The sequence below is a fragment of the Solenopsis invicta genome, chromosome 1 (genome assembly GCF_016802725.1).
Source record: "Solenopsis invicta isolate M01_SB chromosome 1, UNIL_Sinv_3.0, whole genome shotgun sequence".
NCBI classification, from domain to species: domain Eukaryota; kingdom Metazoa; phylum Arthropoda; class Insecta; order Hymenoptera; family Formicidae; genus Solenopsis; species Solenopsis invicta.
The window spans coordinates 17789891-17806989 of NC_052664.1; the positions used below are offsets into that span (position 1 = coordinate 17789891).

The 17099-nt window shown below is 30.1% G+C and overlaps 3 protein-coding genes across 5 annotated transcripts; 1 reads left to right on the plus strand and 2 right to left on the minus strand.

Annotated features, from left to right (window-relative positions):
* Positions 1 to 1416: 1416 nt before the first annotated feature.
* On the minus strand, positions 1417 to 6926 carry LOC105201212 (eukaryotic translation initiation factor 2A). 3 transcript variants are annotated; one of them, XM_026132886.2, is made up of 12 exons: positions 6660 to 6926; positions 5805 to 6068; positions 5619 to 5718; positions 5249 to 5424; positions 4791 to 4879; positions 4564 to 4714; positions 4029 to 4199; positions 3494 to 3668; positions 3242 to 3411; positions 3062 to 3157; positions 2788 to 2966; positions 1417 to 2699 (listed from the first exon to the last, which is right to left on the minus strand). In XM_026132886.2, exons 1-12 carry the CDS (start codon positions 6685 to 6687, stop codon positions 2574 to 2576), a joined length of 1725 nt encoding a protein of 574 aa, XP_025988671.1. In that variant the 5' UTR covers positions 6688 to 6926; the 3' UTR covers positions 1417 to 2573. The 3 variants fall into 3 exon arrangements, with proteins under 3 accessions (XP_025988671.1, XP_011167458.1, XP_039302937.1); XM_011169156.3 differs by lacking the exon at positions 6660 to 6926 and adding an exon at positions 6470 to 6603; XM_039447003.1 differs by lacking the exon at positions 6660 to 6926 and adding an exon at positions 6385 to 6530.
* Positions 6927 to 7692: 766 nt separating this feature from the next.
* Positions 7693 to 11121, plus strand: LOC105200287 (growth hormone-regulated TBC protein 1-A). The gene is made up of 7 exons (XM_011167763.3): positions 7693 to 8024; positions 8505 to 8706; positions 8781 to 9011; positions 9149 to 9309; positions 9386 to 9494; positions 10064 to 10249; positions 10343 to 11121. The coding sequence occupies exons 1-7, from the start codon at positions 8005 to 8007 to the stop codon at positions 10448 to 10450; spliced, it is 1017 nt and encodes a 338-aa protein (XP_011166065.1). The 5' UTR covers positions 7693 to 8004; the 3' UTR covers positions 10451 to 11121.
* Positions 11122 to 12565: 1444 nt separating this feature from the next.
* On the minus strand, positions 12566 to 15342 carry LOC105201211 (mitochondrial import inner membrane translocase subunit TIM14). Its single transcript, XM_011169154.3, has 3 exons — positions 15208 to 15342; positions 13983 to 14108; positions 12566 to 13056 (listed from the first exon to the last, which is right to left on the minus strand). Exons 1-3 carry the CDS (start codon positions 15208 to 15210, stop codon positions 12826 to 12828), a joined length of 360 nt encoding a protein of 119 aa, XP_011167456.1. The 5' UTR covers positions 15211 to 15342; the 3' UTR covers positions 12566 to 12825.
* Between the last annotated feature and the right edge of the window lie 1757 nt (positions 15343 to 17099).

The window sequence follows — 17099 nt, forward strand, 5'->3', positions numbered from 1 at the left end:
TGACTCTGCTATTCATGAAATTATATAATAAAAATAAATAATTTCTGATGAAATCTAAATATTCTACAATACATTGATTATTATTTACATAGATAACACGTAAAACGTAGTTTACATAGTTTCTACTGGTATACACATAATGTAGATCATTTATATTACATTTTACACTTAAACGCTAATTCTGCGTTCAATCGACAAAGGAACGCAGAACATTGAATACCTTTATTGTTGTTGCACCATTCTTTCTGCACTTGAAAGGAAATAAGTATACGATTTTCAAGGTAAAGATGGAAAGAGGGAAAATGAGATATAAGGTAAGCTAACTGCAGCAATTTTGATCAAACTTTGATTAACTTAATCAATGATTAATTCAATCGGAAAAATTGCTTATAAAATATCAAGCTGTACATTCTGTTCTTAATTTAATCTTTTTTCACGTATTGGACAACAGAAAATTTATTATTCTCTTTATATTAAAATAATAGTATCTATAAGCATTAATTGTTTTTAAGTTAATTTAATTGATTGTAAACTTATTATGACAGGTCTAAAACAATTTCACCAACAAAGTTCCGGTTAACGTAATCGGTATTAATTTAAGAGAATTATTTTTTAAACAAAATTTTTAAGCAAAATGTTTAAATTCTATAATTCGTGATTTCTAATCTATCTTTCCTGATATAAAGAAAAATTAATAATTTTATTCATGTACAAAGCATTACTCGACAAGTTAATTGTTAATCAAGTTGATCAGAATCTTAACCTAAATATTTATTAAGTTGTCCTGCAGTATTTTTTAAATGTAGATGTAGAATTACTAATTTTTTGTAATTTGACAGATAAACACAGATTCGATTAAATATGACAAATTATTATTTGAAATTTTACTTTCAAACATCTGTATCATCATAATTATAAGTTAATCAATCTTTGAAGGATCATCTTACAAAAAAAAACAAATTGTCTATTACCTGTTTCTTCTTAACTTATTATGCACTTTGCTCACTTTGTTAGAATTGTATAGAATAATACAAAAATAACATATTCTTTATTCAATACACTTATTCACTTGAAATAAAATATTTCATACGAAAGAAAGAGATGTAAAAAATCAAGAAACATTTCTAATATATGCGATATGCAAATTCTCCGTGCTTTAATTATAATCATTTTTTTCACACAAATTTCGAGCTACTTTTTTATACCAGAACCAGGGTAAAAATCATAGTAAAAATCATGTTCAAATGTGTTTTAAATACATGTTTAAAACTTGATTTTTATCAACCCTGACCAGAATTAATTTTTAACAAATATAAACAATATCAGTTTTGAATATATTATTCTTTAAGAAATCAAATTTTAAGATATAAAATTTATTCTAGTGAGTAGGTTCTAGCGTGTATTGTTTCATTGATATACAATTTCTTTAAGAATTTATTTTCATAAATCCCATCTAACTGTACATAACATTCGTAATTACCTTCCTGTATACATCATAATTTTATCAATATTTTTCGTCGTTCTTATATATTCGTTAAATGCAGTTCATTCATCTTAACAGATCTTGTCATTTTGAAAAAATCTTCTAATGCTTTATTTATTCTTAATAATATGTTACATTAATTATATCTATATCCATAGATGTATTGAAAATTACAAGAAAAATTTATACCCCAATCTTTTGATATAATACAAAAAGATTGTAATTTGAATTATCTAAAAATATTGTGAGAAAAACAAATAGAAGGCGTAGAACATAATCAAAACAATAACATGTCCAAACAAATTTTAAATGTATAAATTTTAAATATACAAAAAGTTTCTTTTTTTTAATTTCTAATTGATCTAATCAATACAATTTTCGATTGCAAAAGATAACATTGTATTAGATAATGTTATTGTGAATGCACAGAATAACAAGATATTTAAATGTAAATTCTACTACTGCACTATAAATACACGTTGGATAAGATTTCGAAAATTCTAAATTTCTCGTAGAAAAAGATAAAACAGAGAACAAATTATAAGAATAGTAAAATATTCTCATACTGTCAGAAACACATTTCTGTTAGAAAAGAATCTGATAAATTTTCAATCAGAGTTGTTCAACTAGTTAATAAGGAGCTTTCATTAATTTGATAATGATTATTTCAAATGCAATAATTTAGATTTGATTAACATTGGTAGTAAACACTGCAACTATCTCTATCATCATCTCTCAATTTGTATTAGTAAAATCAACAAATACATAAGTAATCTTTTAATAATACTAAGTATATTATAGTATTATACAGTGTTATCTGCTGATTAAAACTAATATAATTATATATTCTTATTTATTGATAAGAACACAATTCTTGGATTAATTATCAGTTGATAACTGACGAAAGAGATACGGTCTTGATGTTATCTTAAATTTCTCATAATACAATCTTACTGCTTTTTCAAGTTGTAAAGATGAAGAATTTGATTTTCGTCTGTAAATATTTCTTGCAATCGTTTTCTCTTTTTTTTAAAAAAAAGCTATTTTAGCTTTGTAGATAGTCAATTCCATTTAACATCTGGATGATTTATCATAAAGTAAGCTCTTCAAGTTCTTTCAGCAATTCATCTTCCTTTTTAATCTTGTCTAATTGATTGATTTCTAACTGTTTTCCCGCTTTCAACTGCTCTTTCAATTTAGAAATTTGATCTAATTTCTGTGACACAAATCGAAATTATTAATGTAAATCTAATAATAATGTAAGAAATAGAAACAAGAAACATCACTATTTAGATGCTACTTACGCTTGTTACTTTCTTTATTTTTTTATTTTTTTCAGGATCGTCAGTTAATTCTATTTTGGTGCTTGTTGTAATATTTGTAACATGTTCAGTAACAGTAGGATTGTTAGACTCCAGTTCTTTTTTAGCTTTCTTTGCTTCCCGATTTTTCTTCATTTTCAATGCAGCTTTGGATGGATTTGCTATAAACAAATTTAATAAAATTAAGAGATACTTTTTCATATACATATATATTTATATATATATAAATTTTATTTATATATATACGTTTACATACATTCAGTTGACTTAGAAGGCATTTCAATATCATCATGCAATTTAAATGTAATATTTTGTCCTCTGGCACACGGTGGTCTATATGCTTCTTTTGGTTCTTGAAATAAAGTATAAGTATTGCTATATTTATTTTAAAATTGTATTTAGAAACATTTAAAATAATTTAAAAAATGACCATTACTTTGTGACTCTTTAAGATTAGTGATAATACCCTCAACCGCTTTGTAACTAATAGGTTTCTGTGAAAAAACATTCAAAGGGAAACTTTGCCACAACACTTCCCAAAGTTCTTCTTGGTTATTCCATGGTCGTTGATAAATTAGCGACCCGGTATAATGCCAAATTTTAAAGCTAAAAATTAATATGCATATTAATTTCACAACAAATAAAAATGTCTTAAATTTAACATAATTTCTATTATATATTAATTTACCCATTGGTAATTCGTAATCTAGGTGCTGTAGTTGCAGTCATGAAATGTTCACCATCTGGTGACCACTGCAGCAGTGTAGTATCTGGTGCGTCAGCTTTAGCAATAAGTTTTCTGTTAATGACATCCCATAATTCAATACCGCTTCTAAGATTACCAAATCCAGCCAAAAGCAATAGTACACAGTAGTCAAGGAAATTAATGCATAATTAAGTAACTTACAATTCTCAAGATTTAGGCCTTGTTTTTCATTATCTATTAAATTATGGTTAAACTTAACTTGAAGTTTTAGCTAATAAGCTTCACCTATGGCATCATCATAGATAAAGCCCATTGGATAAATCGGGTAAAATTTAACCATCAGTTAATCAGATAATGAAAAACCTAGTCATACTGTTATTTTCTATTACAAGTATATCTATTATAAATTATTATAGTTAAAAACTTAGTTATAATGAGCACTAGATAATATAAATTCATTAACTTATATTAATAAGTTATTGTATTATAACAAGATGTAATTGTAGTAAAAGGATATTGTTGCCATGTGGATTATAATATATACTGTTTCTATACAACATGCCAAATTCAAAAACAGCTTCGCATTTGCAATTAAACAATGTTGTTTTAGATGGCATAAAGCCATATATCACACAGAATTCTGTATTCCTAGGAGACCATTCTACTGCATGTATTGGACCTTCTTTACCTAATCAGAAGAATTTCTGTTACAATATAGTTTTAGAATTAGTCTTGTCTGTTCTAAACTTTCAAGGCCTGGGCACAATAGAGGAATATTAGTTATAAGGAATAGAAATAAAAATTTTCAAATCTATTTTTTCAATGTTTCCTCATGTAATGAATGAACACAACAAATAAATAATAAGTTATGTTGTATCTTGAACGCCACATTTGTGTCTTATCGTGTTTTATTTGTATACATTGTGCATTACATTTAATATTTATTAAAAAAACTGATTCTCAAATTTCAATTCCTATTTCTGTATCTAATATTCCTCTATTGTGCACAGAATCTAATGTTAATCGAAAACGATAGTTTAACTTGGACTTACTGAGCATAACCATAGCAGTTTCGCCCTTTGTGTTGAGATGATGCAATGTTTGTTTCCCATAATATGATGCACCAGTTTTGTCAACTTCTGTATTTGTCATCAATAAGACATTTGTTCCACATTGATTCCAATACATATCAACCTTGTCTGCCTAGAAAACGATAGTGTATAGAAACAGAAACAACACACTATTTAATATTTAATATTAAAATTTGTTCAAAACTTACTTGGAAAAAACTTTTGCTTGCAATCGCTTCTGCAATCTCAAACTTTGGATATTTAAATAATCTTCCAAAAGAAGGTTGACCAGAGCTTCCTAAATTACATATAAACATTTTATTTAAAAAATATTTATATAGTTCATATAATACACGTAACACATATAGTGTATATAATATACATATACATATATGTATATGTATACATATACATATATGTATATGTATATAAATCATTATTATGAAAGATATTAAATGTGGAGAGTGTTAAAATAATAACATGCAAAATTTGAATTTGAGTTTAAAATTAAATAATATTACACTATCATACTTTAAATGTAATTCTATTGTACAAAATCTTTAAAATGTACAATAATCTCCACATTTCAGTATTTCACCATATTACAATTCATAATTCTTATGATTGTATATTTTAATGTTACACTATAGTATAAAGACATAATTACCTGGCATATGACAGAGGATATGATATGGAGCACTACCAGGTGCTATACTAAATTTGGCAATGTTGCCTTTACTTATTTTGTGTACATATCTATCAAAGTTATTATTTTCATATAAAAGAACATTTCCTCCCTTTAATATTCCATAGAATGTTTCGTCACTTGACCACTGTGGCTCCCTATTTTTAAATAGACAATTATTTTGATGTATTGCACATAGTTAATAATAAAAATATAAACTGCAATATGAAATTTACTGTTTAATTATAGTTTATTATACTAGTTATTTAGAGATTTTAAGATTGATTAAAAAGATCAACTTTTTAAATCAGTTGAGCAGAAAGTGAGTCAAGATAAGCATGTGATACAATACCAATCCATCATTCTCTTTTGAATGAGATGTTGAACTGGTTCACCATTTTCGGTCTTCCATATGTGGAAATTTTGTGATCCCTGAGGTTCCTCTTTTGTTACTAAAATTATATCAATGTTTCTAATTATAAATACAACAAAATTAATGTAATTTTATTTATGCTCAATATAATTTTGTATTAATTACCAAAGGATGGTTCCCAAGTTGCAAGATAAGTGCTATAACTGGAAAATTTAAGAGCACAGATTTTGGGTCGTTGAATTTCCACAACAGTCTGCCATGTTTTGCAAAGCACAATTTTAACCTTTGATGAATTAGACCATGCAAAGTATTGGCCATCCTGACTGAAGAGCATAGTCTTGCAGTTTTTGCTATCATCTTTAGGAAATGTTTTGACTGATTCATAAGATGGTGGGCCAAAAGCCAGATTAATACCATTAGACCCTCTCACTGTAAAATATATTAGTACCTCTCTTACATATGACAAAAAATTTTAAGTTCAATTATATTAGACAATTTATTAAATGTATGTTAGACATAATATATTTTATGAATATTTGTCTGCTAAATTAAATTTAAAAATCACTGCTCAAACAATTGGAAAATCTCTGTTTCTAAAGAATGTATCAATACAAATATGTAAACATCGCTTTTTTTCCCCAGCATTATTGCTCTCGCGAATTTTGCGTCAGCAGTGACGTTTGAGAGAGCACACGTTAGCAATTGGAGGTTAGAAATCTCGCGGTGAATTCGTTTTATAGCATGCCTGTAACTCGCGATGTGACAAACGCCGGTGTTATAATCCGTGACGATTAATCTCGAGCTGTTCGGGTGCCACGAAATATACACACCCATACATGTTAAGCACGATCACAATCAGACACACACGGCGAGTACGGTATGCAGCGGATACTCGGAATGCCATCGGACGTTCGTCTGTGCAGCGGCGCGCATTCTCCAAAAGCGAGTCTCTTCAGCGACCGAGTCACGACTCCGGTAGTCAATAATCACGTTCGCGAGAAGTCTAGGAAAAATGCTTACCAGCTATGCAGGGCACAGACGAAGCCATTCTATCACCATCACCATGTGCCGCACGACAAGCACGAGCGAAGAGCGGATGGAGCGGAGCGAGCCACGAGCCACGAGCACGAGTCACGATCTATACCGTTCCGTCTGAAGTCAGGCACCGACTTGCGACTAATCTCCACGCACCGCGTAACGCGCCTGGCATCGCTGCGACTGCCAGGAGACCGGTCGAGCTGATCTAACTTCAGACGTATGAGTATTTACAACGTCGAGTATACAGTATACTTTCAGAGTTCTTCAGTAAATTATAAATTACATTTGTTTTACATGTACCTAATGAATTTTTACTTATAGGGTGATTGGTAAAACTATGGCTGATAAACTGGCGTTAGAATAGTATCATGTTAATATTTACCGAAATAATTATTCTCAAAAAAACAAAATGGTATTCTGCAATCTCTTCCTTTCTTCTATTTTCATATTCTAAATTATATTTTGTTCAATCTTAAAATCATCTAGAAAAGATGGTGTATAATTTTATCTTTCATCTAAATAAATTTAAAATTAAATCATCTTTATCTTATCTAAAATACGTTTATTTAATTACTTAACGTTTATCTTATCTTTAGCACTTTTACGTTATCCAACGTTATCTAAGCGCATAATTTATTCCAAATATTTATAATATGACCACACTCTACATCACTACATTAGATGCGTGAAAGCGTTTACGATGCCGAATGTACCGATAATCGCGCGCGCATTGAGTTTCGAGACAAGCGTAATCGATCGTCGATCAATCGCGTTTTTTGAATCGCCCCGGGAGATTTCAAAACGTGATGCGACCTGACCAATACAAATCGTCCATAATTTATAAAGAGGTGAACGGTTGGGTCTATATTTGGAGACGTCTACAATTGCGGGATGCTCCACGCTTGTTTCTCGGACGAGACAATCTTGCACAATCGTCTCTTTCGCAAGTGTACTCTTTCTATACGAACTCTATTCCGTTGCTCGAGCGCCTCTCGAACAGAGAGGCACTCGCGACGAGAGGCGCGCGCCTTTCTATTCCACGCAACTCCACGCCGAGCTCCTGTCCACTCCTGGCTGTGTTCCGATATTAACTGCCAGCACTGAAAATGTATAGTATATGTGACGTGAACTATAAATTTTCAGTACTGCCAGTAAAAACGGAACACAGCCCCTGTCTCCGCGCGTTGCGAGTTATTTCCGCGAACGCGATCAGGTGTCATCGGCGCTGATAAGCGAAACTCGCGTGGGCGTTTCGTACATGAAACACCTATGGACGCAACTGCACACGATCGTAGATCTCTCCGACATTCACAGAGTTGCGTAGGGCATGGCAAGTTCATGCTTCAGGTGATTGTTACCTGTTGTTTTCCTTCCCTTCTTTCCCCTACGGAATGATTGTGTTTTCGCGAACCTCATTCCGGATGCGATTGTGATTCTTGACGGAATCATCGATTTAAAAATATCGTATTTGTTTTGTACTTTTGTTTTTGTCTTGTCGAGGTTATGTTTCCGCCCCTCGAATCCACTTTAATAATCAAAAATCCGCCTTCTCTATTACTTGTCAAAACTTTTCCTCCTTTTATTTTCATTTTGGTTACATATATTAATTCATAAATTCATTCATGCTGCAATAAAAGTAAATGAAAATATGTAGCATAATGTTCACTTGACAACAATATCAATAAATTGTAATTTTTATTATAAAATACAAATTGTTTATATTATACATTTATTACATAATAAATGTATAATATAGACAATTTGTATTTTTTAAAATTAATAAATATGTAATATATTATATGCCTACTTATAAATCTGTTTCCGCAGTGATGTGGACGAATATGGTTTCGAACGACCGCACGACTTCGATTATGAAACGTACGAAGATTTTATGTCCGAGTACCTCAAGGTGCTCGCAAAGATGGCCAAAAAGTGGGCGAAAATTATCGGCGAGGGAAAATCCCTACAGCGAAGCATTACGCTCAAAAGATACGTTCGTAAAGGCATTCCAGGAGAATATAGAGGATTGGTAATATACAAAGTTAAATTATACAGCTTGTTTGTCAATTTTTTGAATATTTAATACAAAAAGAATTGAATCAGGTTTGGCTTGCTGTGAGTGGTGGAGAAGACATGAAAAATGCATCGCCGGACCTTTATCAAAAATTACTGCTATCTCCCCACAATGCAGAAACCGTTGAGATTATTAAAACTGATCTCCCAAGAACATTTCCAGACAATATATTCTTTAATAACACGGAGAATCAGCAGCATCAATTATACAATGTTTTATTGGCTTTTGCTCATCAAAACAAATCTATTGGATACTGCCAGGTAACATTAGCACATTCTTAAATATATGAATAAAATAATATAATTTTGTTAAAAGATTTAACGAATGATAAATGATGATTTTATGAGAAAGTTTTTCAAGCATTTATTTAATTTTATTCACTTTTTATTTTTTTCAGGGTTTAAATTACATAGCAGGTTTACTTTTGCTGGTAACAAAAAACGAAGAGACAGCATTTTGGTTACTAAAAGTGTTGATTGATAAAATCCTACCAGATTATTATACATGCACTATGGATGGCCTACTCACTGACATCGACGTACTCGCAGAATTAGTAAGGTAAAGCAGAATTTATACAATAATAATTTGATTTGTCAGCAATATTTGTGCACATGCTTATACATTATATTTACAGAATAAAGATGCCTGATGTGTATCAGCATGTAACAAACGTGGGATTGCCTTGGCCAGTAATTACGACTAAGTGGTTTGTGTGTTTATTTGCTGAAGTTTTACCTATAGAGGTATGTAAATAATCATACATTATATACATGTCGATTAGGTGCTTTCCACTTAGTAACACAAATCGATACAATCGTTGTTCTATCTTTGACTGTTTTTCAACAAGGTAACAGATAGCAGTGTAACACTGCTTGACACTGTAAAAAGTTAAATCGAGTGTCAATCGTAAAATATGTCAGTGTCATCAACTTTTCAAAATATTTTATTTAACATACGCTAATTATGTTCATTTGTAATATGAATATAATCTAAGTATAGAAAAAGAAGATTAGTTATTAATGTATCAGAAATTAAATTTAGAGATCTAATTGTGTTTCAACAAAAATTTTATACAGTATATCAGTGTATTCTAGCTAGAAAACAGCTTTTGTTAGTTATTAAATACCAAAAAAGTTAGAACAATGTTTGTGTCACTAAATGGAAAGCATTCTATAAATTATTAAGACATTGAATAATTTTTCATATAATAACATTTGAATATATGCAAACATGCCAATTATTTTGAATATAAAATATCCAAATATTTTGGCTGCAAAAAAGGTAAGAGTAGTACATGTCCTCAAATTCACAGACTACTCTGCGTATTTGGGATTGTCTTTTTTACGAAGGCACCAAGATTATCTTCCGTGTTGCATTGACACTCATAAAAAGGAATAAATCTAATCTATTAGCTTGTCAAGATTTTGCAACATTAGCCGAATGTTTTAAAGAAATTACAAAAGACAGTATTGTTTTGCGATGTCATGAGTTTATGCAGGTATGTAGCTGGCACATTACATATAGTCCAGACATCTAGATTAGGGAAGGAAATTTAATATTTACGGAGATGAACGTTTTTGATGTTTCGTAGAGTATTTTTAAAGTACCTGGATCACTGCCTGGGAATACAATAACAAAACTAAGAGCAAAGATCATGCAACAACATATAAAACGAAAGCAAGATAAGCTGGAACGATAGTATTAATGGCCAACTTTTTCCATATATACACCGAAATATTCTAGTCTGTTATGTTATTCATTTGCATTTTTTTTGCAAAATGAATGCATATAAAGCTGTATTATATTGTTATTGCATAATGATTCTATTGCTGTACATATTGGGGAGGGTGAGGCAATAAGGTAGTTAAAATTTAATGACGAATAAAAGCTATGTTTTCATAATTAACGAATCATTTTTACTTGTAAAATATTTTTGGGATAATCATCTTTGAACATAACTATAATTTTAAAAAATCTTTAGAAAATTATAAACTTTATTTAAGAAAAATAAAAAGGGAGCATTTCTCCACATCTATCCTATGGTAAGACAAGATATTCCTGAAGACGAGATAGCATACATTTTAAAAACATAAATACAAAGTAGAAAGTGAATCATTTTATCCTTGTTTTATCGTTGTCAATATTAAATAAGAATGAAATTATGCACTTTGTTGCATTGTAGCCTTCTGTGTCTCTTGCTGGAAAATAGCTTCATTTAGCAGACAATAAATATTCTCAATTCATTCATCAGCGCGTAATGTCATACTTTTTACAAATGAAGTTAACAGACATGAGTCTATTTGAGTACCATTCGATTGTTCATATTGTTAACATAGACATAGGATCTATAGACCGAGCATTCGAGGAGTGGGGGTAAAGTTCTCGCGTGAAAAACTAGAAAGAGATAGCCTGCTTTGGACCACTATTTTGTCTTTGTCTAATGACGCGCGTGAGGGTACAGTAAAGGTAACGAAACTCTCGGTAAGGTTAGGGAAAAAGAAAAGGGAAATGTAAGTGAATGTGAAAAAAGAATGAAGGGGAATTGAAAAGCATTGGAAAAAGTGCCAAAATTATATATAATGTAAAATTGTGTATTAAAATTTAAACAATAAAGTATTGAATAAACATTTAAAGCACCTGGCATAATAGTAATAAAAAAATTAACTCTGCTGATCTTTATATATATCTATATATATAATATATGTTATTGATTTTTAAATAAAATGAGTTTTGTGAATTTAGATCTTATTTGTCTAATTTTGTTATTCTTAGAAGCAGCATAATGATGTATACAAAGAGTGAAAAACTTTTCTAAGAAAATACAAATCAATTGATTTCTATGATCCATCAATGGAGCTTGATTAAAAGCATGTTTCTTTTCAGTAAATAAATCATTTATTCTTAGTTTTATTAATGTTAAATTTATCAGTTTCTTTATTACGTTTGTAGACGTCAAAATATAAAAAAAAAAAACAAGTGAAGATTCCCCACGCGCGTCATTAGACAAAGACAGAATAGTGGTCCAAAGCTTGCTATCTCTTTCTAGTTTTTCACGTCCCCACTCCTCGAATGCTCGGTCTATAGATCCTATGTCTATGATTGTTAATTGGCTGTCCGAAGAGAAAAATTGCGCTATAAGTAGCTGTGGTCATTAAACAGACAGGATGCGCAATCTATTTTCTTCTACCTCCTTTTTGCCTCTTTTCATCTAATCGAAATAATATCAATAATTTTTCAAACACTATAAAAGTAGAAAATTAACATTCTTACTTTATAGCCTATTAAATTTGGTCTCAGAAACACATGCATTCACAAGGAAACTACTATAATTTAATATTAATATCACGAGTGAAAAAAATGAGATATGATCATGAGAAAATCGCCAAAAAAAATTATATATATATATATATATATATATATATATATATAAATTATGGTCTAACTCAATAATGCAGCTACCTACTTCGCTGGCTCGTGAATAACTTTCAACGACAGATCGTATGTAACTCGTATGCTCGATTGTGATTCAAGCATTGAAATCGCGCGATACAGGAGATACCTTGTCTTACCTTGCTACCCTTTCTTGCCCTACCTTCTCCTAATATGTTTATTTAGCAATATAAGTATGATACAGTTACTCAATTATTCTAAGTTAAGTTTATCTTAGTTTATTACTGTATATACAATGTAATAAAAAAAACAAGTTATAAATATTTTACTGAGAATATTAATAATGCAAAGTATTATAAGCTATAATGAAAGTTACGTAATTGTGATATTGTGTGGGAATAATATGAAAATGTTAACTAGATAACTGTGAGAAACAGCATCCTTGTAATATTTTATTAGAATTGACTCTGAATTTATATACATATGCACAGTGTCTATTTATGCACAAACTTTCTTGAAAACTGACTGCTTAAGTAAAAGTATTAAAAAAAGTTAATTTTTCTAAACGTACAGTTCCAAAAATAATTATATTTATTATAGAGAAAATAATACCATATATGATTGAATTATAACTATGTATATTAAAATTTTGTCCCTAAATACATTACAAATGTATATTACAAACTACGATGCGTTTTTCGATTGTTTCATGAGCAAATCTTTTGCCTCGTTAATTTTTGTAGCGATATATAGAGAACCGCCCCGATCTGGATGATTCACAGACATTATTTTATTAAATTGGTCCTTTACTTTGCCCTTACTGGCCGTGGGTGACACATTCAAGATCAAACTGGCTTCCCGCTTGGTCATCTTCGGCTCGAAACCACCCTTGTAATACTTGTTGTTCGCTAGCGACTACGAATGTTAACAAAATATCTTTTATGTGAGCGATGCGATTACGAGAAACCTGCTCAAGAAAAATCAGGATTGGAAAGTAATACGCGTTACTTGCAATGCCGTTATTGTTATACTTTTTTTAGTAACGCTTGTTATTTTTTCTATCTGTAATGGTAACATCGTTACATTTTTACAGTAACGGTAACGAATTCAATCATGACTTTTATCGTTACTTTAGTTTTCTTTATTTTAAATTTATACCTATTCAATAGATTCACATATCTCTTCATACAATAATCAGTGTGCCAAATCAAAGATTAAACGCGCTATAAATGCAATTATAAGTTTAATTTATTTTCATATTTTATAATGTATTTTAAATGTTGAAGAATATTTTGTATTTTATATTGTATTTTAGGTTGTATTCTTATAGTTATTGTACGTCATTACATATATATAACAAATATGTAATGTGATAGATTTCCAGTATCGACAATAAATAGTGAAATGCATTTTAATAACTATATTAATATGTTTAAAAACAATAAACATTTTTTACAAAATTCACGTTTGAATTATAATCTAAATTTCTATAAAGTAATATTAAAAAATATAAAAATATTAATATAAAAAGATTAGAGTTATTAGATAAGTTTAATATAAAAAAAGTTTACTACAGAGACCAATTTAGAATTGTAAGTTTTAATATTATTACATTTAATATTATTATATTTAATATTAATTATTAAATAATATAATTTAAACATTTAATGTTTTACTTTTTTGCATTACAAGTAACGAAAAAAGTAACAAATTGTTATTTTTAATTTATTATTTTAGTCTAAATAACGGTAATGCATAACTTTTTACAAAAAGTAATAATAAGTAACGTATTACTTTTATGAAGTAATATTCCCAATCCTGAAAAAAATGAACATTTCTACCTGGGAATCTAGCCTTTTTATTGTTTCTGCCATTCTCTGCGATAAATTTGGTACTCTCCTGAGCAAATAACGACCTGCAAACCCAACAGCTGCCAGACCAATGCCTGCTGCTACAACTGTGCTTGCCTGGAGAACAATTTTTTTTGTTTTCATTGAACATTTTAAACTCATTATGAAATATAATAAAATTGCTCCTCCAGAACCAAAAGAATGTCATAAAAAAACTGAGAGATACTCAAGACATATAAGATAGACAATACAAATAATTTTAATATGATTGAGAAATGCAACAACAAACTAACTAGAAATGACAATATCGATTGAAAACAGTTCTTAGGACCTCTTTTATCAATCTTCAGTTAATTAATCGGCTGATTAGTCCATTGGAATCGACCAGTCGCTTTGCTTTAAGTGAAATGACAAATGTGATTGATCAATTCCAATAGATTAATCTGTCGATTAGCTAACTAAAGATTGGTGAAAAAGGTCCTTCGTGCTCAACAACTTTCAAGTAAATTTTCAAACATTTACAAAATTCTTCAAACTGTGCACATCAAATTGTTTTTTCAGACTTGAAACAGATTTTTAAAAACCCTGAATGCAATATCATGAAATTAAATTAATGCTAATTTATTTATTTTTTTATACTTGCATGCATTTATATATAAAATAGACTCCATATGTTATATATTTTTTAGCACTTCGAGTGAGTATGATAGAATCAAACATTAGAAGTCTCTTCTTGTGCAGGCGGTTGCTTAACAACTTGTTGAATTATGATTGATATCAGAGTTGATACCATTAATAGTAAAAGACAGTAAAGAACAGATTTCTCCACGTTTTGATTATTCTGCCAAGAATAGCTAATGCTGAGTTTCTCATACTTCTATGGACTCAACATCATTGAACTTAACCTTCTATTTAAATCTTGAACTTGTACTATTCTTGAAATGCCATTTTATTTACATTGCATTCATGGTGTCCATAATTCTCATTAAAATACTCGTCATTTTGTGATAATAATGTTATATATTTAAAAGGTCAAAAAAAATGACGAAATCTTTTTATATATATATATATATGACGGACTACTTTGGTACTGCATTTATTCACTCGCACACTTCTCAGGTTTGACATTAATATAAGTAGTTTCCTGTTATTTCAACAGGAAAAATGCAATTTTTACCATTAGTTCTTTCTTGTAAATTCTTCTCAATATTCTTACCATTTTATTCAAAGTTTGAAACAGCAGACGCAATTTTGTGTATATGCTGGGAAGAAATAACTTTAGCGTGACAGCGTGACCGGGTGACCAGCTAACTATGATTACTCCATCTATATGCTATTTTCGAGGGCATCATTGCTCTCGCGATAAAATCGCGATTCTACATTATCATTTGTATATGCCGTACACGTGCACACGCACGCACACAAATAGTCACATTTGCAAAGCTTGGATTAAATATATAAATCTTTTTAATCACATTTTTTATGCCTTTTGTCGGTTTCCTAATTATCAGAGCTTGTGAAAAGTACAGTTTATTGCACCTTAAATACGGAAGGTCCAATTAAAAGCAAGACTCCATTTTCACTTTATTTTTTACATTTTTTTTACATAAAACAAGAAGAAATGTGACGTAATTAAGATATCTTATACTTTGATTTGAGTGGTTGGGAGGGAGGGGAGAGAAAAAATAAGTAAAGAGACGATTAGAACGGTATCAGATATCCTCGGAAATAAGTCTTCGAAATGTTTTGCATACATGCGTGTATAAACGTGGATGGTAATGCAAGTTTTGCCATAAAGACGCATAGCCGTCGAGCGACTGCTGCTTTCAGCTTCTAGTTGATGACGGCGAATGCGGAAGGTTTGGTTCTTTGCAACTGAGCTTCCCGCACCTCTCGTCTTTCTCTCCTCCCTCCCTTCACCCCTTCCTCACAACGCTAACTTGTTTATCCTATTCCATTTTAATCTTTAGAGATCCGCGAGATGTTATAATGTAAGAGTATCATATTTTGCATGTCGATTATATATATATAAATATATTTATATAAATATAATATTTAATAATTAATATTAAAACTTATACAACTTTAAACTACAATTGACTTCTGCGACTTCTGCGAACTGATCCCTAATAATGATCTGTGAACACTTGTTAATATCTAATAATATTGGGTTGGCAACTGAGTTTCCGCCGTTTTTTTTTTTTTTTTAATTTTAACATTCTGCATTAAATGTTTTTGGCATGTTTTAAATCATTCGAAAAGGGATGTTTTGTTCTACCAGAATCTGTTTTTGTTTTTGTTTGAGTTAATTTATGTTAATTTTGAGATTATTAAAATGGAATGTCAAGTTGAGAAAAATAAGCATTTTCGACACCTCCTTCTTTAATCAAGTTTCTAAGGCTGTAAAAGCTGCTCGCGACATTTGTGTATGGAGAGGGTGCCATAGCTGAAAGAACCGCTCGTGATTAGTATGCCAAGTTCAAAAATGGAAATTTTGATCTCAAAGACGCACCTCGTTCTGGCCGTTCAGTTAAGTTCAATGAAGAGCGATTAAACCAACTTTTGCGTAAACAAAAATTCGCGTCAAATGACAAGGAAACTGGTAAAGAAAATGGAATGCTCCCACACTGCTATAGAGAAGCATCTTTAAATAAAAATTAAAAAAAAAACGGCGGAAACTTGGTTGCCAATCCAATATATCACCTGATGGATCAGGTCAATATGTTATCAAAAAGATGAAACATAATTAAAGCACATTATTTATATAAATATATATATAAAATTATAATTTTTTTACTGCTTTTTACAAATGCAGAATAGCACCTGGAATAACTTTTCTGTTATTCGTTTAAACAAGCATACAACTAAAAAAAAGTCAGTATGATATAATAATTAAATAAAATATGAAAAAATTTGTATTAAAAAATAAGTATAAGTAACGAAGTGTATTTATAATATTTTTAGCATATAAAATATTTATAAATAAAAAAAATGAACAGTAATAAATATTTATAAACATTGTGTGCAATCTTGGGTAGTCCGGGGTGTAGCACAATCGCGAGGAACAACTCGTGGTCTCGGCGTTGTACGATCGTTCCGATCATCTTC